The 25806-nt window shown below is 36.3% G+C and overlaps 1 protein-coding gene across 2 annotated transcripts; it reads left to right on the top strand.

Moving 5' to 3' along the window:
- Positions 1–840: 840 nt before the first annotated feature.
- On the top strand, positions 841–25511 carry prkaa2 (protein kinase, AMP-activated, alpha 2 catalytic subunit). 2 transcript variants are annotated; one of them, XM_067384814.1, is made up of 9 exons: positions 841–1031; positions 6442–6583; positions 13212–13305; positions 14387–14531; positions 16934–17021; positions 17305–17529; positions 18702–19203; positions 19288–19414; positions 21077–25511. In XM_067384814.1, the coding sequence occupies exons 1-9, from the start codon at positions 938–940 to the stop codon at positions 21316–21318; spliced, it is 1659 nt and encodes a 552-aa protein (XP_067240915.1). In that variant the 5' UTR covers positions 841–937; the 3' UTR covers positions 21319–25511. The 2 variants fall into 2 exon arrangements, with proteins under 2 accessions (XP_067240915.1, XP_067240917.1); XM_067384816.1 differs by lacking the exon at positions 19288–19414 and having other exon boundaries at positions 21077–21210.
- The last annotated feature ends 295 nt before the right edge of the window (positions 25512–25806 follow it).

Genomic DNA, 25806 nt, shown 5'->3' with positions numbered 1-25806 from the left:
AACACTATTTTGTCAAGTAGCTAACATAGCATAATCAGATGCAGCTTTATTTTCAGTAACAGTAATACAGAATTCTCTCCATCAAACAATACGTTTTAAAATTAATTGCATGCCATTTATCAACACAAGCCATCCAGCATTTAATATGATATTCTAAAAATCTTACTGCAGTGTGTCTCAAACAAGCAGCAGCCGCTTAGCGAACGCACAGAGTAACGTTATAATATAATTTTCAACACACTCAAATGTATCTAATATGATAAACAGAGCTGTGTTACCTCATACTCTTGACCAGAAAAGCGGAAGCAGCGCTGGCGACTGTGACATAATAAAAGTTCCGCTGCTCGTGAGGCATGTGTTGCGCAATAGCAGAAATCTTACATAATGTACCTTTAAATTTATTTTTTCCTAGTTTTATTATTATTATTAATAAAATCATTTACTTGGGGTGAATTCAGGTTGATTGGGACAATTTATGAGATGACTGGGAAAAAGTGTCTCAATCGACCTGAATTCACCTGAAGAATATGGTGATGTTATTGATAATGAGCAAAATGTAATGTCAATATGTAGCCTAAAATAAAAAGAAACTCAAACGAAATGGTAGGCAACATACACTCTAGTTATCATATTTGAATAATAATTGCCAAAGTGGAAATGCTGCTATATTTAAAATGAATGTAGGAAAAGTTGTGTGGTGTGTCATGCTCAGTAATCAGACTGAGGGGAATAGACTACTTGTTTACGCCCCGACCGCCCCTTTACCCCCCTTTTAAAGCCTTATCAGCTGATCCGAGAGCTGCCTGTTTGTGTACAGTTACAGTTTCTCCTGAAGCTGAATTCAGATCAGCACTCAAAGGGGTTTAGTAAAGCTCTGTCTACCTCATGTGCTCAATCCCGCCTCCTGTAAGGCAGCCCGAGGACCTCACATAGTAAGATGGCTGAAAAACAGAAACACGAAGGCAGGGTAAAGATAGGACACTACATCCTCGGAGACACGCTGGGAGTCGGAACATTTGGAAAAGTGAAGAGTTAAGTCTATTCATTTACTATACGTGTTCTGTTGTTGCATGGAATGGAAGTACGAACGTATGTTTTCGGGGTTGTTAGTGCTGAACTTGCCGGCGGGCGATGTGCGCAATTTACGTAGCATAAACTGCGTAGTAAAAATCTCCTCTAACGTCCTCCAGACGCAGAAAGTGCGTATGCTGTAAGTGAATACGGCGCAGAGCTGGGAATTCTTTCAGCACCACAGTAGACGGTGCACTTGCAATCATGTTTGAGTAAATGTTTAGTATGACAACATTTGGGTAACTATCTGATATTTCGGCATCATTTACGGTTCACATACTTACGTCTTCTCAATATTTGGTATTTTGCAAATTTTAATGCACTGTCATCCTCCCTGCAGCGATCATGCATTGAACTGCGCTCTTTAACATGTTATTTGCATACATTCCAAGCTCCCAAATCTTTAATACGTTTGTCTCAAAAGTATATTTTGATGATTAATGTAAAAGTAGCACTGGAACAAATGTCGTAGTTCGTATATTTTACCTGCAGTACTGCTTTGACCTTGCAGTCATTTTCTATTCTAAGCGCGTGTGGGAATGCCGCTCATTTTGGGAATGACCTTTCGCACGGGTAAAGCCCTATGGTATAGCCTTGTGTTTAGGCTTTGCTTTGCATTATTGAAGTAAAACCTTATTCCACGGCGTGTGTTGCATTAAAAGAAATGCTCTTATTATTATTGTCTCTAGTCTACAATCGTTATAAACTATGTTTATTTATTTTTATTGATACCTAGACAGCATTTTTGCCTAAACAAGCATTTTCCATTCATCTCAATGGCCCTTGCTCTGCTGGGTGTCCAACACGATTCAGCCCCCCTTTACCATAGAGTGTAACAGTAACCGCCCACTTTTCCAGGGGTTCCAGAAGTATTTTTCCCATCTATTTTCCCAAAGGGACCTTTAAAAAGTCTTGGTTTAAGCCATGAACCAAAACCAACCAGCTACAGGGTGATTCACAACATAACAAACTTTGATTTGTAGCAAAAAAAAGTATTTAAAAATCAGGCAAAAAGACAAAGGAACAAAACAGTACATAACAGCTTTAAGGTCACCATGAAATTTAAATGAACAATTCTTTTTTTATGGAATATTAGAGTATTTATAGCAACTCATCATGTAATAATGGCACATAATGTAATAAGTATTACATTATTGTAATACAATGTTCATAATGTAATCATTTTCTCAAATTTAATAAAATCTTAAGCTCATAATATAATAAAAATTTTGACATTATGAGACATTTATTACATTATGAACCCACCAAAAAACATGTCATATTTACATAACTGTAATAGCTTTTAAAACATAAAAAAGCACATTTTATTTTATTACAATAATAATGTAATACTTATTATGTTCAGTTTTAACATTGTGCTATTATTACATTATGAATTGCTAAATGAGTTTTCTATGCTCATCATTCTTAGTATTTTTAATTCATGTTATTTTTAATTCAAATTCATGGCCCACTGTGAATGACATAAATTACAGTTGTGCTCAAAGGTTTACATACCGTTTGCAGAATCTGTGGAGCACTTCTAACTAGAAGTGGTGTAAAGTATTTGAGTAAATGTAATTAGTTACAGTACTTAAGCATCTTTTTGGCTACTTTGTAGGTTTACTAATTATTGAAGCTATTAGCAACTTTTACTCTCTACTTGACTATTTTTGAATACATTTGTGATGAGTAATGCAAATAACATTTTGCGTGGCACTAACTTTTTCTGCAGCAGTTTATTTCTGCTACAAAAGAAGCGATAATGCCATCTAAAGGGCATTGAAGGTAGCATGTCTTGTGTGTTCTGCCCTTGTCAATAAGGCTATACTTTTACATGAATGCGAGTGCATTAGATGAGGACATGGCTTAAGTCAGCGCATTCAGTGCAAGCAGGCTTTGACTATTTAATTTTACTTAAAATTATTTTATTTATCCATTTTATTGAAGAGAACTTTTTTAACGATATTGGTGTACTTATGCCCTTTATGAGCGCTTGAGCTTAACTGAGACGTCAGTATTTGTAGATGTTTAAGAGGCTGTTGTGTCAACCTTGATTTATTGAAATATTAAGGTATTCATTTTATTATTATTATTATTATTTTAGAAAATAAACGCAATTGCTTTCCTCAAAAATCACCTGTTTCTTGTTTTTCACTGGCATGTGTCTCAGGTGTTCAGGACTAGTGGGTCTTTGAGTCTACATTCCGTATGAGTAAAATACTGTTAAAATCAGATACTCTAAGAATTTTACTCAAGTTATATTGGAATTGGTGATTTGCAACTTGTAATGGAGTCATTTTCGCTGTAAGGTATCTCTACTTTTACTTATGGTTTTTGGGTACTCTTTACACCTCTACTAACCAGTTACCCTACTAGCTTTACCTCTACCTCAGTGGTGTCCAATCCTGCACATGGAGGGCCAATATCCGGCAAACTTTAGCTCCAACCTGCCCAAACACTTGTCTGGAAGTTTCCAGTAATCCTGAAGATCTTGATTAGCTGGTTCAAGTGTGTTTAATTAGGATCGATGCTAAACTCTGCAGGATATTTGCACCCCAAGAGCATGATTGGAAACCCCTGCTCTAGCTTATTAAGCTAGTTTGGCATACTGAGTTTCTACAGTACCACTATACATATGTACAAAATATTGAGGAGACTTAGCTATTTTGATTAAGTAGAAAAATATATCACAATAATGCAATACATTTTTGAACAGACAAAATAAAAAAATTAAAAAATCCTGGCTATAAATCCTTTGGGGCAAGAGAATCTTTACTAACAACTATCCTGAGCTGTGATGTCAGCCAATTTCATCCAAATACATTGATGTTTTTGAATGGCCATGAATGGAGAAAGATGTCCCTTGCAGTCAGATAATGAAGTTGCTACCAAGGGTTATTTGAGCTCGTTTTTTGAGCTTTGAGACAAAACAAAAGTCTAACATTCAAAAAAAAAAAAAAAAAAAAAAAAAAAAACTTGAATGATTTGCATTATTCATCAATGACCAGTTGAACAAATGACCTTGAGGAGTGTCCAAAGAATTTTATCAAGGCGGGAAATCTAACAGCCTTATCAGTCTCCACATGAAATCCCATGACTGGAGTTTAAGCTCACTCATGTGATGCAACTTTCCAGAGAATTGCATGCAATCTAACAAATAATCATAATACTGAAAACACAAATGGTTTATTCTTTGTCTGTAAAGGCCGTAAAACAGAAACTGCATGAGGGTGCTGATATGTATATAGCCCCTATAAACCCTCCATACCACATGCTCAGAGTGCCGATGGACTTAAATATCCACAGCGGAAGCACATTTGTTTGCAAGTGACTCTCCAACTGTTAGAGCTGCACCCACAGCAAAGCCTCTATCAACAGACTGTTTAGTCATTATTTCTTCTCAGGCAGTGAATGTATAGTTTGTATGGACACAAAAATACTACTTGCTCGGCCCAAAAAAAAAAAAAAAATTGATTTAAAAGGGCAAATGCTTAAGGAGTCTATGATTGGATCATTATTGCTGTGATTATTATGTTCCTAGCATGTTATATGTTTGGGAACAGTACTTATAACCCTTATTGATGGAGTTTGTAGCTTTTCATTTCTTAAACAACCATGTATGAAGACACATCATGTCCATATTCCAGGATGACAATGTCAAGATTCATCAGGCTCAAATTGTGAAAGAATGGTTGGGAGGGAGCATGAAGAATCATTTTCACACATGATTCTAACCTCTGAGTCCAGACCTTAAATTCATTGAAAGTCTTTGGGATGTACTGGAGGAGACTTTACAGAGTGCTCACCTCTTGCATTGTCAATACAAGATCTTGACCAAAATTGATGCACCCCCTGATGGAAATAAATGTTGTGATGTTATTTCCAAATAAATGTAGCTTTTGTGATCATATGAGACTTATTTCAAAAACAGTATAAGCCCCCCAGTGTAAGGGGTAGGTCAGGGTGTATTTATTTTAAAGGGGACCTATAATGTCCCTTTTACAAGATGTAATATATGTTTCTGGTGTCCCCAGAATGTGTCTGTGAAGTTTCAGCTCAACATACCCCCACAGATCATTTATAAAAACTTGTCAAATTTGCCCCTATTGGGGTGTGAGCAAAAAAACACTGTTTCTGTGTGTGTAGTACTCATAATCAGCTAATGTTATGTATCAGTTACATTTTTATTAGTAATCATAATTAGTTGTATTATGTACCTGTATCATTAGTCTCTACAGTCCCTTTAAATGCAAATGAGATGCTGCTCCTGACCCCCTTTCCAGAAGAGGGTGGAGCTTTAACAGCTTGCGCGTCAGTTGCTCAGCAACAACAAAGCAGTAGAATCTCACGCTGCCAAAATGAGGATTATCAGTAACGGTGTTCAGCCTTACATTGTTCAAGGAAGAAGTTCCAACTTTTAGAATGAAACTGGACATTTCTGAATGGTTAGTGTATAAATTTATGTAGTTGCTGTGGAGTTGATTCAACTCATCGACTAGCATGTGCCGTCATGCTAATCTGCTGTTTGTTATAGTCCTTAAAAAGCAATTTATGTAAAAGAAAATACCTTTGCATCAAACTTTGGGCATCGTAACTTTGCAGATGTTGTTTATGCTCAAACAGCAACATTACAAACCAGCTAAAGTTAAATCACAATCAAGGACCCCTTTAAAAAATATCAGTTTATGGGAGGTCTTCACAAGTACATGGACAAGTGTGTAATCCTGAAAAACCCTACATCATGGGGACAAAATGTCCCCACATGTAATACCAGAAATCTTTGACCTTGCGGGGACATTTGTTGGGACATTATATAACAGCTTTTTTTTTTTTTTTTTTTTTTTTAAAGAAAGTTTCCTGTGATGGGTAGGTTTAAGGGTTAAGAGAATATACAGTTTGTACAGTATGAAAATTCCTGTCTATGGAAAGCCGCATAAAACATAGAAACCCAACATGTGTGTATGTGTGTTTGGGGATGGGGGTGGGGGGTAGAAATACTGTATGTGCAGGACTGGTAATGTATCAAACCAAACAAATTTGGGTATTTGTTTTCATATTTTCAAAAGTGAGCAGTATCTAATACTATGTAAGCAATTGTCTTAAGGCTAGTATATGAAAGTCTAAACTCAGAGTAGATCAGGTTTTGTTTGCTTGAATGGAGGGCTCAGACCTGAAACGAAAGTCTCCTCTCGTTCTTTGTTTTCTTAGAAGGTTTGTGTTGGCGGTGGCTGGCCTGCAGGGCTGATGCTTGCTTTCTTTGGAAAAGAACGTATCTTTCATCAGCTGTGTTTACAATAACCTAACTGCTGGTGATGGTACTTCAGCTGAGTCTTCATTGATGTGTATGTGTCTGTGTTTGGCCAACAGTTGGAGAGCATCAGCTAACAGGACACAAAGTTGCCGTGAAGATCCTCAACAGACAGAAGATCCGCAGTCTCGATGTTGTGGGGAAAATCAAACGAGAGATTCAGAACCTTAAGCTCTTTAGACATCCGCACATCATCAAGCTGTGAGTGAATCACATGTAAAAAATATGAAAAACGTAATCAACATTAACAAAATCTACTGAAAATACTGAGTAAGTTTGTGCTGGTGAGCTGATTTTTCACCTTGATTGGAAGCAAAATCACTTTTACACTGGTTTAACTGAAGGCTTAAGCTTCTTAAAGATTTTAAGAAGCTTTATGTCTTTGAACTGCAATGTATGGTGCACTTTAATCTTTAGTAGTATTATAAGGATCATTACACATGCTGACACTATGTACTTTAAAGTGTGTCCATTTTTGTGAGATTTAACATCACTAACGCAAGGATTTGGAATATATTTGTGGGCAAATACTTCAAATAAAAATGATTTTATTGAAGGTGATGGAACTGATGTTTTTCCTATGTGGTTAGACATGAATGGATAATTGATTTTAATGAGTCCAACTGAAAAGACCAGCTTTGACCTGCTGAAATTTCCATGCTGATCCAGTCTGGTGTGTGCTGGAAGCTGGTATAGCAATTATGTTCCCCAGCAAAGCCTATAAGCTCCCCAATTCAAAACAAACATTTATTAAAACTAAGCTGCAAAAATAGCTTGTTCAGAAATCCTCAGGTTTCTGGTGTCCTTGTGACATATAAAATTTAAAATTATATAAATAAAAAATAAAACATAATATATAAAGCCCAATAGACATACAACTATGGGTAGTGAAAATTAAATGTTCCTCAGAGATGGTGGAAAATAGCTTAATAAAAAGTCAAATATATATTTTACATCCAATAATGTTACTAACATTATAAGTGCATAACGACACAAAAGTAAAGCTTCGAAACCTTCAATCAGTAGTTCAGAGCATGTAAGTCACTTGATTTCAGTAAATGAGCCTTAGTTACATCAGACTTTCTCAAACTTTCAATGGGTCGCCACTAGGGATTTCAATCTCAGTGAACCAGTTTCTATATCAGGGATGGACAACTCCGGTCCTGGAGGGCCAGTATCCAGCAGAGTTTAGCTCCAACCCTAATCAAACACACCTGAACCAGCTAATCAAGGTCTTTAGGATTAGTAGAAAGTTATAGGCAAGTGAGTTTTTATCAGGGATGGAGATAAACTCTGCAGGACACTGGCCCTCCAGGACCGGAGTTGTCCATCCCTGTTCTATATGGTGTTTAAACTGATCTCATTTTATAGAGATTTTTTTTTTTTTTTTTTGCATTTGTATAATATAGGAACCGACCGATTAGCCGAAAAAAACACAAAACAAGCTCTACAATATAATAATAAAAGAACACATTATACAGACACTTTGGTATTTGAGTATTTATAGATTCTATTTAAAGGTACAGTAAGAGAAAACACTGTTGATATTTGAAATAACCAAATCAAACATACACCCCTACCAAAAATGATCACACCCCTATCTTGATAGCTCCACCCCCAAATTCATGAACATGCTATGTAAGAAAGGCACCTCCCCTTTAATGAGAGGACACGCCCCTTACTATTGATTGGCTACAAGTCTGTTTTGGTGCTCAGTCAGATCCACTTTCAACAGCGTTTCTCAGAACTAACTCAGTATTAGTAGACTATTAGTAGACTGTTAGGTTAGGGTTAGGTGTTAGGGTTAGTAGAATAAGTTGACATATAGTAATATATAATATAGGAAGCGTAGTAGTCTTATTTGATTGATTAGCTGAAAAAAAAAAAAAAAAAAAAAACACAAAACAAGCTTTACAATATAATAATAAAAGAACACATTATACAGATTTGTAGATTGCATTTAAAGTCCCAGTGAACCGGAAGTTGCAAACGACTTTTCTCCAGTGTTGTGACGTATTTCCAAGTTAAACTGAATATTGAATAAAGGGCAGGGTTTTACTTTAGCGCTCCTCCTCTCCATCTCTGGCTCATAGCTGACTAACGGTTGGAGGAGAGTGGTTTAAGCGTTTTCAACCCAAGCCGTCAAACTGACATCATCATGGAAGGAACGCCATTCCAGACCGGAAGTAACTTTTCAGATTTTGATTAAAGATTACCACGACAAACTAATTTTTTCTGCGTATTAACTTGCATGGATTAATTGTTCACCACAAGACTAGTAATATGCGCTTGCAAAGTAAATAGGGTCGATTTTGATTTCATGACAACTTTAAAGGTGCAGTAAGCGATTTCTGAGTAACACTGTTGATGTTTGAAATCACCAAAACAAACATGCCCCTACCCAAAAGGATCACACCCCTATCTTGATAGCTCCGCCCCCACAAGTGTGTTCTGGTGGTCCGATCCACTTTTAACACTGTTTCTCAGAAATTGATTACTACACCTTTAATAGATTACACAATTACACTTTATTTCGATGGTCCACTTTAGACATTCTGCTTACTGTAAGCAACTTTGCATCTGCATGTCATCTACCAGTCATTAGAGTATTAATAGACTGTAGTAGACTGTTAGGTTAAAGGTGCAGTAAGCAATTTCAGAAACACTGTTGATATTTGAAATCACCAAAACAAACACGCCCCTACCCAAAAGGATCACACCCCATATCTTGATAGCTCTGCCCCCAAATTCATGAACATGCTTTGAAACAAAGGAACCTCCCCCCTAATGAGGGAACACGCCCCTTACTGTTGATTGGCTGTGTTTTGATGCTCGGTCAGATCCACTTTCAACACCGTTTCTCAGAAATCACTTACTGCACCTTTAATGGATTACACGGTTACACTTTATTTTGATAGTCCACTTTAGACATTCTACTAACTATAAGTAACTTTACAACTACATATCACATACCAGTCATTAGAGTATTAGTAGACTGTAGTAGACTGTTAGGTCAGGGTTAGGTGTTAGGGTTCAGGTAAGTAGAATAGGTTGTCATGTACTTGCAAAGTTATTAAAGGCTGGAATACCTCAAGCCGATGCCGACGAACTAGTGGTGGTGAAAGCGGACTGCGGGGTTGGCTCACGTCGGCAGCCTCTGTGTCCAAAGTTGGCCTGACACACCAAACCAACGCTCGACAGCCTGACGGCCAAGTAGCATGTCAGTTCTGCGCCTGCGTGAGATGAAATGCCTTTCCGAACCAGTGGTGGACAGTAACTAAGTATTTTTACTTCGTTACAGTACTTAAGTACATTTTTCAAGTATCTGTACTTTACTTGAGTATTTTTTATTTTTAGCAACTTTTACTTTTACTTCACTACATTCCAGAGCATAAGATCGTACTTTTTACTCCACTACATTTCATAAAACATGTTGTTACTCATTATTTTAAATGGAAGAAATTATCACATGCTCAGAGACGTTTCGTGCACGAACTGATTCTTTTCAATCATCCTGTTAAATCGGTTCACAAATCACATCAACAATTAATTCGCGAATTGGACTGATCGTATTGCAGCTTTTATCGAGTCAACAAGTTACTGATTCAATGATCCGTTCAAAGTGACTCTCCAGTGAATGAATTTACAAATCTGAAAATTAGCCAAGAACTGGGGGATCCTCTGAGTGCGTACATGTCTGATGGTGAAAAGTAAGTCAGCCTACTAATGTTGAATTTTAGGATTAATTATTGTAACTGAAAATCATATTTAGGTCACAACTGTCAGTTGTTTTTGAACTAAATCTGCTGTAAAGGGCGATCTGTTTAAGCCCACTGACACGTCCACATCAATGTGTCTACAGATCGCGATCTCGATTCAAACAGATCAAATCACATTTTAAAACTAACTTGGTGCTTCAAATAACGGTTGTGTCAATTACCTCGTTATGGCACTAGGAGGCGACAAGTGACTTTTAAAATGTATTTGACAATGAATGATTCATTCAAAAGATTTGTTCAAAAACATTGTTTAATCCACTAATGATACAAGTGAAGTAGTTATGAGTGAGTCATTGAATCATTCATTCAAACCCATTTTTTAAATAATTAAATTAAATTGTCTGCAGCAATTAATATTTTGTCCTCTAGTAAATAATTATAGGCTATTTTGTTTAATTGTCTATTCAGAATCGTGGGAGAAGCATGATTTCTATTTGAAACAAACAACAACAACAAAAAAGACACAAAAAGAAACCTTTATTCTCATTTTATCCAGAATCATGCAACTCTAACACAAATAAAAATAACACATGCACATTCATCTTCCCCCTTGCTGCAATTTTTTAGAATGTTATGTATTTAGCCATATGTATCTTTGACAATTCATAATCATTCATAATTATTTTGAGCAATAGGATTATATAAAATATAATATTAAATTAAATTATATAAGTAAATTATATAAATCAAGTACTTTTGTACTTTCACTCAAGTTAAATTGAAAAGGAGTACTAAATACTTTCACTTGAGTAATATTTTATTATACGTATCTGTACTTTTACTCAAGTACTTGATTTGTGTACTTCGTCCACCACTGTTCCGAACCAGCAGGTGGCAGTAGCTGAACAGCCAATCAGAACTATCAGATGGACGGACGAGCTCCGACGCCGATTCAACATTTTGAATCGGCGGGAAAAAAAGCCAACGCGGACCAACTTCAGCCGATGGTGCAGAACAGACTGAGAAAACTTAGTCGGACGACGAACAAAAACTGCCCGACGGCCGACCGTCGGCTTGGTGTGTTCCTGCCTTAAGAGACAGTAGAATATCTGTTGGGAAAAGCAAAATAAAATACTATTGTTCTAATGAGAGTTAGTTGACATGTAGCTGCAAAGTTACTTAGAGTTAGTAGAACGTCTAAAGCGGACCGTCGAAATGAAGTGTTACCGATTACACTTTAAAGAAAACATTTGTAATGGGTTTGTAAAAGAAATCATTTTTGCGAAGCAATTGGTTCATTTTTGATTCAGAAATCCAAAGCTCAATTTCTCCCACTACTTTACAGTATATATTTTTTATGAAAAATCATTCTGTAACAGAGTAATAAGTCACAGGTGAACACAAACACAGAGGATCAGAAGGAAATAGGAACAAGACGGAATTACAAATTAAAAGTCGCATAACGAAAGTGCAAATACATTTTTATTTGGTTGAAATGTATCTGCATTTTATGCATATCTTGTTCTTCCATTCACAGTTCAATTGCACATTTCAGGGTTGTTCTGATCAGAAGTTAAGAAGATAACGTCAGCATAGTCTTCTTATCCTCTCATGTCTCAATCTCTCACTTTCCCTCTTTTCCACTCTCACTTATTCCTTGTTTCTTATCATAATGCAATAGCTGTGTCTTTGTATTCTGGACACATACAATGCCTAAGCCCCTGCTGTGCTTTTGTATGTGTTTCTCTGTGGATTTTCTTTTGAGAACATTTTCTGTTCTCTCCTTTTTTCATTCTTTTTTTCCATGATTGGATTTTGTAAAGTTACAGTATGTTTATTTGAAAATCACATCAGGTATCCCAGACTCTTTCAGTATTCTCCATATTAAGCCCCTCTGAGGAATACAGGCCTTGTCCTTGTCAAGCAGTTGTTTGAAAGGCTGTCTCTCACTATCAGGGCTTTTCTGTTGAATATAAACAGGGACAACAACAAAGCAGACTGTCAGTAGGCTTCCCTGCAGAAATTACGATCACATTTTCTGACCTTCATCAGCATTTGTGTTGCTAAGAACTGTAGCATAACATTCCTCAACATGCTGATGCTCTTATGACATCCAATACTATTGAGTTAAAAAGCTTTTTATAGAGTTTTTAAATGTTATTATCATTTTTACATGCATGTGTGCAATGACATTTTCAATGCATTTGACCTCCATAATGGACATATTTCTGAGTGAAACAGAATATTCGGTGAGAAGTTATGTTGGGCAGGATTTCATGGGTTGCAATTTGATTGTATTGTAAAAAACAAAAAAAATGTTGTATGCTATGATATTATTGATGATATTATTATTTATATTATTGATAATATTATGATATTATTGTCCAGTCAGTAGTTTAGATTTGTACTAAATATTATACATTTTATTTTTAGAAACATATTTGTTTTGTGCCGAAAGAAATTAAATAAAATAAAATATTTAATTTATTTATGTTTATATATATATATATATATATATAAATATATATATACATTTCTTGTGAATTTAATATATATATATATATATATATATATATATATATATATATATATATATATATATATATATATATATATATATATATATATATATATATATATATATATATATATATATACACACAACATATGTGTTATGTCAGCAAGAAATTGAAATAATTAATTTTTAATAATTAATATAAATTAATTAACAAATAATTTATAAGGTTTTTTATTATAGCTGGAAATTAAATGCCTATAATGTTCTAATGTAACTTTATGACAACTAAAATTTACAAACTCCCTTTTGCTGGAAAACAATGGCAAGGAGTTTTCATCTTATTATAGATGATGCTTACAAGACTATCACAAATCAATATAACTTATAAGTCAGCTTAATGTGCAATAGCATCATTTCACATATCCAAATTTTTCATTTTGCAGGGTATAAAAACACACGTACATGATGGAGACAGTGTCCCCCTGGCCATTGGCCATCCTTATTGTTGAGCTCTGTATTGATATATTGATAAAGCGCAGACATTAAAGCCTCTTGTTGAGTTTCTGTGGTTCTTTTCTGTGGTGTGTTGCAGGTATCAGGTGATCAGCACTCCCACAGACTTCTTCATGGTGATGGAATACGTGTCTGGAGGGGAACTTTTTGACTATATTTGTAAGCATGGAAGGGTAAGTATGATCTGACGAGCTCTTGCTTATAAAGTCAGCTGTAGGCTATTGACTTTCTCAATGGTTCTCCAAAGTTGTATGCCGTACCTAATTTGGAAAATGACTGAACATTACAATTAATTGTGATTAACTAAGAAATATGCCTCATTATGTTTTGTGTTAGTCATCTAATAGCTCGAAAATGCTTTATGAGCCTCGGGACTCTTAACTTGTTTTTGTGGCTCTGGTCTGGATTTGAGCATGGATTAACCTTTGAGTCTTCCAAACCTGTTGGGGTTATGGGGATCTAGCTTATCCAAACAGTGCCTGATCCAGTGAAGTGTTCATGGGAAGGGTCAGGGAGTTCATGCATATATAGGACTCAGTCTTTGTGTTATCTGGGTTGCCTACAATGGCACAGTCTGACGGTTCATGTTGCATGACATGTTTAGTTTGAATGCACAAATACACAGCTGACTATGGTGAAATTTGATCTTTTTATTTTTAGTGTCCTTAATTTATCAACACTAGAACAAATGACATGGTTATACCTTTATATAGACAATATCGACTATATATCTATCTATGTATCTGTCTGTCCGTCCGTCCATCTGTCCATCCAGTGCATTTAACAAATAAACATACAGATATAAATTCCCCGTTCTAAATATATTTTAGTGAAATATTTCCATTTTCAATTAAATGAATTATTTAAATTACTTTAATTATATCTGGCAGTGGGAATAATACATGCATTCCAATGATGATTGAAATTAATATATCTAAAATACCTGCTATATCATATTCAATACATGTTCAATACTGTTTTTCTATAAATCAAATGAAATATTAAGCAAGCAAGTTTCTTAAATTCAGTAAATATTCTTATTTTTAATATTATTAACAATACAAAAGTTATTCTTGACATTATCCAAATCAAAATTTCCTAGCAAGAAGACGAGTATTTGATCAGGATAGTAGTTCTGATATAGAGACTTGGACCTAGAGCTTTGTATCAAATACAATACAGACAGCTTTAACAATACTTTTAGTATAGATAATGTTTTATATAGTAACCTCTCTTTATGTCTCTCATGTTCAGGTGGAGGACACAGAGGCGAGACGTCTTTTCCAGCAGATCATCTCAGCTGTAGATTACTGCCACAGACACATGGTGGTGCACAGAGACCTCAAGCCAGAAAATGTGCTGCTGGATGGCAACATGAATGCCAAGATCGCTGACTTTGGTACACACACACACATACACACACACACACACACACAGAAAGCTAATGTTGTGCAGACAGTGAGGGATAGTTGCCAAGCAACCAGCTGCAGTTTTGCTGCATGTCCACTCATGTGGTTTGTATGAGGCATGCTGTTTGATTATCCACAGAAAAGCAGAGACAGAAAAGGTGCAAAGAGAAATATACATAAAGATGCCCTGCAGCTAGATTTGTTGAGCTACATCTTATATACAGTGGGGTCCAAAAGCCTGAGACGGCTAGTGAAAATTCTAAATTCTAAATTTGAATTTTTTCTAATTTAATACATTTTGTACAGGGCTTGACACTGTTTTTTACTAGGTTTTACTAGTTACTAGCCACTCAGTATTTTCACTGGCCACAATTTGGACATCAATACCATGGGGAAAAACTGCATATAGATATATTTAATAGTATCTCATAATTTGGCAGCAGGTATATTAGGCTGCTGTCACTTTAAGACCTGACGCAGAGATCCATTATACTGTTACACATACATTTTCTTTCTCAATTGTTTACATTCACTTAAAACATAACTGACTGTGTTTACATAAATACTGGCATCTTAATGGCACTTGGCACTTAATCACCAAGACTGGCATTTGTCATTATTAGGGGCCAAGCACCGAAGGTGCGTAGGCACCTAATGTATCCATTGGCGTTATTATTATTCTGCTTCTTCCGCTCTGGAAGTCTATGGCAGCCCATAGAACCGTTTGGTAAAAAGTTGTGAAATTTGGCACACAGTTAGAGGACAGTCTGACCTTTGTCCATAGCAAATTTGGAGTCTCTAACTCAATCCCTCTAGTGCAACCAGCTGCCAAAAGTTGCACTTATGTTTATGTTAATAACTTTTGAACCGTGAGGGTTAGAAACGAAATTCCTTGGGATTCCTTGGGTCAAGCCAAATCGATTGTACTCTATGATGTCATTTTCCGTCATGAAATTCTTTCTGCCATTTTAAATTTTCTGAAAAACCTACTTTTTCAAACTCCTCCTAGGCCGTTACTCCGATTTCCCGGACCATCTTCAGACCATGCCGACAAAAAGAATTCAAAATGATTCCTAAAAGCGTTTTTGAAAAACATGCGAACGAATTGTACGTAGTGCTTGCGAAAATAGACGTAACGCTGTATCTCCGCAATTCTTTATCGTATTCAGAACAAACTTGGTACCTGACATCACAAGCATGACCCAAGGCATCATGCAGTGTTTCGGCGCAGCGCCACCTACTGGTGTGGAGATATGAAAAATTGCTATTTTTGCTTATAACTTCTGATGGGTTTGTCCAAAAATCATGTCTTTTTTTTAGTCTTGTTGGATTCGGGGAATCATGCCGAGTCGAATGATATCAAATTTTCACATATCAAACATTTTAACCATCGGCCATTTTGATTTTTGTGCTAAAATGCTGTATTTTACCAAACGCATTAGCATATTGTTACGAAAATCTGTATGGGTCTTTGGCACCATGCTCTGACATTACACAAAAAGTTTTGGCGCAGCGCTACCTTGTGGTCAAAAGTTATAACAAAATTTACAAAAATGTTAATAACTTTTGATTGTATGGACCGATTGTAATGAAACTAGTCTCAATAGATTCCTTGGGTCATGGTGAGAACATAGATATCAAATTTACCATAGTCAGCTGAAATTTACTTGTCCGCCATATTGTTTTTCTTTAAAAACCTACTTTTTGAACTCCTCCTAGACCGTTGCTCCGATTTTCACCAAACTCGAACCGCATCATCTTCAGAACTCAATTTAGTACTGAGAGGTGGCACACTTTGGGTGTGAGCACAAAATCTGCAGTAAATGAGTAAAATTATGCACAATATGTGCAATCCTATGCCGAAATTCAAGCCCTGTAACACCAAAAATGAAACGAGTGAGTGAGGGGAGGCAGGATTGTGTGTCAACTCGCTGTAGGAGAGATGAGAGAGAGAGAGAGAGAAAGAGCAGCTGGTATTGTGTATCTATTGGAAGCGTTTCAGATATTTCAGCATCGATATGTGTTGAAAAATCTATATTTTTGACAACACTACATTGCACTACATGCCTTTTTAAAAGACTATAGTTGAAAAATGTATTATATTAAGGCAAAGTATGTAGGAGTGACTGTGTTACACGCCACTGCTGAAATCCACCTGCATTTGGCGGGTTGGCGGGTGTTAATGTCAAGCCCTGCTTTTTTATTTTTACGACTTTATATTATTTATTATTTCATTATTTATTATCATTAAAATTCCCAGATTGTCAAATATAGTTCCTTACGTTTGAATCCCACTGTATTTAGATCTGCCCTGAAATACGTTTTGTTTTATTTGCTTATATATTTACTTGACCAATCAAACTATTTGTGTTTGTGGGGTTCTGCTTGTCAGGTCTGTCAAACATGATGTCAGACGGAGAGTTCCTGAGAACAAGCTGCGGATCACCTAACTACGCCGCACCAGAGGTCATTTCAGGAAGGTGAGAGGTCATGAAGTCAGACAACCAGATTATGTACAGAATGTACAGTTCTTGGACACTGTATTCCAATCGTCAAAGGTCTGGCTTGCAAAACCAGCAGTCCAACAAACCATGGCTGTGCTGATACACTGCACATAAATATTATATCAGAACTGCATCAATTTTTTATTGTCGCCTTGTTCTGCATATTGCTGGAAACTTTAGCTTCATTCAGACTGATAGACATGAAGACACACTGTGGTAGCCCACGCACTCACACGATGACTTGCATGTTGTGTTTCAGGCTCTATGCTGGTCCAGAGGTGGACATCTGGAGCTGTGGCGTCATTCTCTATGCACTGCTCTGTGGGACTCTGCCATTTGATGATGAGCACGTGCCCACCCTCTTCAAAAAGATCCGTGGAGGGGTCTTCTACATCCCAGAATACCTCAACCGCTCAGTGGCCAGTCTACTTATGCTCATGCTGCAGGTGGACCCACTGAAGAGAGCTACTATCAAAGACATCAGGTTGTTATTAGTCACTTTAGACACTTCATGAACTTGTGCACAGTAATTTTAACCATATATGGTTGAAAAAATATATTAGTATATAAATAAACTATGTAAATAAATTAGGGCTGTTGATTTAACAAGTTAATTTGATTAATTAGTTATGGGAAAATTAATGCTTGTAACACACCCACCCCGCCCCAGACCTACGTAGTTCATCTTATCTTACATTTCATGCAATTGATGGTGACGAACATGAAGCAGGGCAACAACTCACTGCGTGATGGAGCCTAAAATTACCCTAAAATTCAAGATATCAGGACAAAAATGCCCCTATATGAGTTTTGTCTAATATTTATATCATGATATAGCCTAGTTAAGCAATATCACACGAGTAATGAGGGCAATATCACACGAGTGCTGTTTTTGTCCCGAATAGCATGAGTGCAAATGTGATACTGAATGTATACAACAGTTCAATAAATAAAAAGTTAATATTGTGTTTTGCTCAGGTTTTCCAACAAAAAAAAATTTACCTTTTAAAGCCAGAGCAGAATTGCTGTGCGTTTCCGAGCAACACACAGCTGTGTTTCGTTTCTGAATGAATCTGTGTTTTGAGCGAATCAATCGAGTGAACCAATAATTCAATGGCCCAATCATAATAAAGAGAGCCATTTACTTCATTCCTGAATGAATCAGCCGTTTGAACAAATAAAATGAATGAATGATTCAATGACTTACTCATTTAGACATATACTGCCACCTACTGGCAGTTTTAATTTCTATTTAGATCATCATTTCATTAAAAAATCCTTTCCATATTAATAAAAAAAAAAACATAGTATTGTTCACCCAAAAATGAAAATACACAAACGTTTAGGCTGTTGAAGCCTAAAAGTTTATGTTTAATAAGCTCTAAGTTTAATCAAATTAGTTTTTTTTCTTCTAAAGCTATTTTATGTAAGGTTTATTTGATGCTTTTCTCATTTAACACAATAATGACTTTAAATTATCTTTTGGGGATAATTTCTCAGCCAATTTTGATGTGCGATTAATTAATCACTGCATTGTGTATTTAATTAGACAGAAAATTTTAATCACTCGACAGCCCTAAAATAAATGTATTGTAATATACATTATTAACACGGTACTTTTTTTAAACTTTTATTTTCTTCTCTCCTGTATGACAGAGAGGATGAGTGGTTTAAACAGGACCTTCCTGGCTACCTCTTCCCTGAGGACCCCTCGTACGACTCCACAGTGGTTGATGAGGAAGCCGTGCGGGAGGTGTGCGAGAAGTTTGAATGCACTGAAGCCGAAGTACTGAGCAGCCTCTACAGTGGAGACCCTCAAGACCAGCTGGCCGTGGCGTACCACCTCATTATCGACAACCGGCGAATCATGAACCAGGCCAGCGAGTTCTACCTGGCCTCCAGTCCCCCAACCAGCTCTTTCATGGAGGAGGGCATGCCCCTGCCACCGGGGGTCAAACCTCACCCCGAACGGATGCCCCCGCTCCTGGCCGACAGCCCTAAGGCACGATGCCCTCTGGATGCTCTCAACACTACCCGACCCAAACCGCTGGCGGTGAAGAAGGCAAAATGGCACCTGGGCATACGGAGCCAGAGCAAACCATACGACATCATGGCTGAGGTTTACCGTGCCATGAAACAGCTGGAGTACGAGTGGAAAGTGAGTGCCTTGGAATATATACAAGTATGCATGTCTGATTAGTGAGAATAGATGTGTCAGTGTGTCGGATGTCATGGGATTTAGGTGGTGAACCCGTATCACCTGAGAGTGCGCCGGAAGAATCCTGTCACTGGGAATTTTGTAAAGATGAGTCTGCAGCTCTACCAGGTGGACAATCGTAGCTACCTGCTCGACTTCAAGAGCATTGATGGTGAGCATCAATCAATTTGTCTTTTCAGTCTTTTTTTAATGCCAAGTACTAGGGGTGTGACGAGACAGTTAGCTCACGAGATGCGACGAGACACGAGATTGAGTTCACAAGACACAATATTTTTAAGAAATTCTCAATGATGAAATAAATGACAAGCATGTGCATTTGAAATGTTTTAACTAATCATCTTGCAATGGATGTCACTTCAGTTCTACTTTCTGAGTATGAATGATCATATGTGTTAAAAGACAACGATAATCAAGCACTGTAAAAGGTTTTGCCACAAACTCACCTGACTGGCTTCTGTCCTGTATGGTTTTATATGAGAACTTTTGACCTCCTAACTATACTCCTTTCCACAAATAAAATAAAATAAAACAGTATAAATAATCAACTATAATCAAAGTACTCAATATTAAAGTGCAAACAGAGACCACATTTTTCTTCAAGCATGATACATGGTTACAATTACACAGTCCAGCCTAAGATAGCTTTCATATCGGGAGATATTTGCATGAATTCAAAATGTGGGGTACGCTCGTGTTGTACTTTCGCTTTCGCACTTACTCTGTGAACAGGGAGCAGTGGTGCTGAGCACATATTCTACAAGATAAGACATTTGTCAGATGCTTAGGCTCGGCTCTGTTTTGCAACGAATTCTCTGCCATGGTCTTGTCAGTCATCTCGTCACTTACTCTCGTCACATGATCAGTGAACTCTGATTCCTGCTGCACTACATATGACTCTGCTGCTCGTGTTGGATGAGCTGGATGGGATTGAAGCGACCGTTATCCAACTGAATTAAATGGTTTTTATTTATATAAAAAGCAAAACGACAGTGAAGGTGTAATGTTAACGTAGCGGTGGCATATTCTACCCTAAATTCACCCTCACAGTCCCTCTTTGCAATATCGCGAGACAGCTTTTCACCTCGACGAGAAATCTCATCAAATTTTAATCTCACGAGATCTCGTGGCAGGAACTGAATCTAAACAATTGACTGGTAATTTTAATTTAAATTGACTTTTTTTTGTGAGTTTGTTTAACTGAAGCCAAAAAAATGTATTAAGATATATGTAGGAAAAAATATAGTTTGGGGCCAGCAAGATTTTTTAATGTTTTTGAAAAAAAGTCTTATTCTCACCAAGGATCCTTTATTTAATCAAAAATACAGTACAAACTGTAGTATTGTGAAGTATTATTACAATTTAATATAACTGTTTTAATATATTTTAAAATGTAATTTTTTCCTGTGATCAAAGCTGAATTTTTAGCATCATTACTCCAGTCTTCAGTGTCACATGATCCTTCAGAAATTATTCTAATATGCTGATTTGCTGCTCAAGAAACATTTCTTATGATTATCAGTGTTGCAATGATAATTGGTAATTTTTTTTTCAGGATTCATTGATGAACAGAAAGCTCAAAAGAACTGCATTTATTTTTGTAACATTCTAAATATATTTAGATCACTTTTGATCAATTTAATGCATCCTTGCTAAATAAAAGTATTAATTTCCAAACTTTTGAAGGGAAGTTTATTTTGAAACAGAAAGGATAAGCCCCTAATACAAAAAATCCCAGTTATGAATTTAACCTGGCCTGTTATTCTTCACTAAATCTATTTGATAAAATGTAAAAATTAATTTGCTCATTTTTCAGATGATGTGATCGAGCACAAGTCAGGGTCGTCGACTCCTCAGCGCTCTGGCTCTACAGCCGGCCTCCATCGACCACGGCTCAGCATCGACTCTGCGAGCGTGGCTGTTGAGATGCCCCAGCTCAGCAGCTCTCTGCCGGGGTCTCTGACCGGGAGCACACCCCTGCTGGCCCCGCGTCAGGGCAGCCACACCATGGACTTCTTTGAAATGTGTGCCAGCCTCATCACTACCTTGGCTCGCTGAGACCAACGCACCCATACGCAAAGTACACATCAGAAAACACCATCATCTGGTGGTCTTTACCTCTTAGAAACCAGTCAAAAGGTGAAGTGTTAAAGGGTTGTGATATATAGAGTTGGGGATGCTTTTATGTCAGTCCCACTGTAGCAGCACAGACATACGGTGGTCCCAAAAAGGTTTTGGACACTAAAGAAACAGGTATGAAAGTCTATGAAAAATTATGATTGTTCCATTAATGTTTGACAACTATATTGCCCATATACCCCCCTCGCCCCATAATTTTTCTTTTGTAATGGTATATATATAGTTTTTATTCTTTTAAACCCAACAAAGATCTTTTATTTATGGAAGCTTGTTTCTGCCACTAAATAAAAAATAAAAATGGTATTTGTGCCTTTTTATCTCACAATTCTGATGCTTTTCCTCACAATTGCGAGTTTTTTATCTCACAATTCTGACTTTTTTTTCACAATTGTGAGTTATAAAGTCAGAATTGCATTATAAAGTCAGAATTGCAAGATATAAAGTCATAATTGTGAGATATAAAGTCAGAATTGTGTGTTATAAAGTCAGAATTGCGAGATATAGTCTGACTTCTGATTTTTTTCTCAGAATTGCATGATATTAACACATAATTGTGTTTTATAAACCCGGAAATGTGAGATATAAACTCGCAATTCTAAGAAAAAAACGTCAGTCTTTTCCCCCTCACAACTGGGGAACACACTATTGTAAGTTTATATCTCACCATTCTGACTTTATATCACAAAATTCTGACTTTACAACTCTCAATTGTGACTTTATATCTCGCGATTGTGAGTTTATATCTCACAATTCTGAAAAAGAAAGTCAGAATTGTGAGATAAATAGTCGCAATTACCTTTTTTGTTTCTTAGTTTATGGTGAAAACAAGCTTCCATATTTATAAAAAAAATTAATTTTGTCCAAAACCTTTTTAGAGCCACATTAGTCAGAGGTTTTCCTCATCGTCATAGGTTTAAAGAATTAAAAAAAAAAAAAACCTATAAACTTACTTCTGATTTTATATACACATTTCTTTTGATAATATGTATTATACAATATATTTATATTCTCATATCAATCACTTGAGTTGTATAGTTTAGTTTAATAGCTATTGATTGCAATGACATACCAAAACAAGGTTTATACACACAGAGAAAAAAATCATTATTTAATTATATTAGAGAAGAATTCATATCTATTCACATTATTTAAGTGTTAATTTATAGAGTGAAGAGCTTATATGGAGTGTTCTGGTTTTGGCTTGCAGTCTCCAGAGAGCATTTATCAAATAGCAGTGAATCTCTGATGATACACACCATCTGCAGTGGAAACGGCTGACCATGACCTATCTGCGTCTGTCTCAGAGGCCTTGCTTACATTATAGGTTGTGCTGCTGCCATAGAGAGACAAATATGCTGGGCAAGGGCAGACAGACCAGCTTAAATGTTGTGCCTTGATATGGCTAAAATGCAAACAGAGAAGAATAGAGACGGATGAAGTAGAGAATGTGCCAGTCATTTTTCTGATATGAGTAAGCCTTTAAGTAGACGGCCTTAAAATATTCTCAATGCTTGAGATTGCAGACAGACAGAAAGGCATGGTTAAAGCATTTTTACCTGAATGAAACATTCAACTAATTATTATTTATGTAGGGCTTGACATTAACACCCTGTTGACACACACACCCTCCTCCCCTCACTCACTCATTTATTTTGCTCCGGATGAATATTGTTGGTATTACAGGGCTTGAATGTCAGGGTAGGATTGCATGTATTGAGCATAATTGTACTCATTCCCAAAGAGTTTGTGCTCACACTCAAAGTGCACACACGTAAAGATGCCTCTCAGTACTAAATTGAGTTCTTTTGTAATGCTTATTGTGCTAAAACAGTCAAATACACACAAAATAATGTCAAAATTCCGGTATTGGTGAGTATTCACGTAAATATAGTCATTTATGTTTTAAGTGAACATAAACAGTTGAGAAAGAAAACGCATGTGTAACAGTATAATGGATCTGTGCATCAGGTCTTAAAGTGACAGCAGCCTAATAAACCTGCTGCCAAATTATGAGATAATATTAAAAATATCTATATGGCAGTTTTTCCCCATGGTATCAATGTCAGAATTATGGCCAATAAAAATGCTGAGTGGCTAGTAACTTTGGAAAACCACTAGCCACAGTGACTGGTGAGCAGAAAAGTTAATGTCAAGCCTTGTATATATCACACTTTAGTTTAGGGTCCAATTCTCACTTTTAACTTTTAACTATGACTTTTGCCTCAATAAACTCCTAATTTCTGCTTATTAATAGTTAGTAAGGTAGTTAAGTTTAGGTATTGGGTAGGATTAAGGTATGTACAATATGGTCATGCAGAATAAGGCATTAATATGTGCTTTATAAGTACTAATAAACAAATATCTTAGTAATATGCATGCTAATAAGCAAATAGTTGGACACCCAAAACTAAAGTGTTACCAGACTTATTTATACTAATATATATATATATATATATATATATATATATATATAAATCCCTTCACACACACACACACACACATACTTGAAACATTATATAGGTGGTGTGTATCTGACGAGAACATATAAAGTGACCCAAGCCGAGAGCATTTAGAAGAATGTGCCCCGTGACCCCCTCCCGTGGGATGCCTTAAACAGATTGTGAACTTTATTGTTTTTAGCGCTTTAACATACTTGGTTATGTGTGTGCTTGTTTGTATGGAGTAGATCCAATGTATTTATTAGTTACACATATTTATTCTTTATTTAAGCTCACATCTTAAGTGTTACCTGTGAACAAATGACATAAAAAGGTGGATTTCAGTTGGGATTCAGGAAGTGGATCTGCTGTAGTTGTCTTTGTGCCAACGTGTGTGAATGGACAACTACAACACAGCCAGCTGGGAAATAGCAGTGGTGATGACTGAAACTGAGAGAAGTGAATTACCTGAATATTCCTGAATATTATATGCAGATGCTACTTTATGAAAAATCATTCGATCCAACAAGTCAGCCAAAAAAATTGATGTTTTCAATTTAACCAATTGATATGAATCATTTGAACTAGTTGCAAATATAGTCATATTCATTTCCGCCGGTTCACAAATTGTGTTTTCTATAGATGTGGTGGTCTTCCTGAATCTACCCCACTGTCTTGTACTGTATAGAATGGTTAAATGTCTAGCGTTGTGTGCATGGAGCAGAGCGTTTGTGTGTTTTGTACCAGTATGCTGTATTTTTATTATACACAACTGCTGCAGTTGAACCATTTTAAATGAATGTAAAACAGAAAGATGGAAAGTTCTCGCACAAACCACTTGATCATATAATTTATTTGAAATGCAATAGATATGATGCCTCTAAAAAGTTTTAACAGTTCGGTGCAAACCACCATGGCTGGGGGACTTCTTTTTTTTTTTTTTTTTTTTCTCTGTTATTGCCGGAAAAGATTAGACTGGATTATGATGTTGTTTTCATGGAAAAATATTGCACAGTCTGAAATTCCTCCCAGACGTTAAAGCCTTTACGCATTCTTAACATTTTCCCCTCAAATCCCAAGTTAACTCCCGGTCACTTTAAGGATCAGCGCGTCTTTTTGGAGATAAAGTGCTGAGGTACATAGTTTAGGGAGTTTATCGCCCCCTGCTGCTGGACTTTGCCATTACATTTACTACCAATGGCAAACCTTGGGTGGGAATTGCAGGATTGTGCGCATGCTTGATGCCTTTGTGGTTAATATTTGTCATATTTCGAGGCCGGGTTGTTAGCAAAAGTCCTTTACCACATTTTTATGTCCGTTATATCTGAAACTCCATTAGTTTGACAGGGGCATTAGTGTGATGGCCATGGCTTCAGCTCATGTTCAGTGTTTTGTCTATGTAGAGGCATTTGTGCTGGATATTATGCCCTCCCCCTCTCTCCAGTGTAGTGTTGTATGTGTGAAACATGAGAATAGTGTGTTTTCTGCCTGTTCCCGAGCCCGCTGGGAGAAGACCTCTGCCTGTCGGTTTCTACATGTCTGTATTGTACATATGTGTGTCACTTCCTGTCTGTGTGCGGTTTGTATTTTAAAAGTTATGCACTGCATGGTGTTTCTGTTCTGATTTGCACTTTAATTTTTATTGTTAAAAAGAAAAATAAAACAATACAAAGGGAAGAGGTATATGCATTTTTTTTTTTTTTAGTTTGTGTACTTATTTAGATTTTTTTTTTTTTTTTTTTTTTTTTAAGTTTTTGATGATGTAACATTATCACTCTCAAACATATGCAATTTGGAGGAAATCAGCAACATATATATGACAACATATAGTCCCCACGGTTATGGAAAACATGAAAAATTGTGATTTACATTCCTGGAAATTACTTTCTCCTGTATCAGTTTCCACAAAAAAATATTAACATAAAAATATTAACTGCACAAATGTTTTCAACACTGATAATAATAATAC

The sequence above is a fragment of the Chanodichthys erythropterus genome, chromosome 4 (assembly GCF_024489055.1).
Source record: "Chanodichthys erythropterus isolate Z2021 chromosome 4, ASM2448905v1, whole genome shotgun sequence".
Classification (NCBI taxonomy): domain Eukaryota; kingdom Metazoa; phylum Chordata; class Actinopteri; order Cypriniformes; family Xenocyprididae; genus Chanodichthys; species Chanodichthys erythropterus.
Note: the sequence above shows the minus strand (reverse complement) of the source record. Positions and strands in the feature narration are given on the sequence as shown.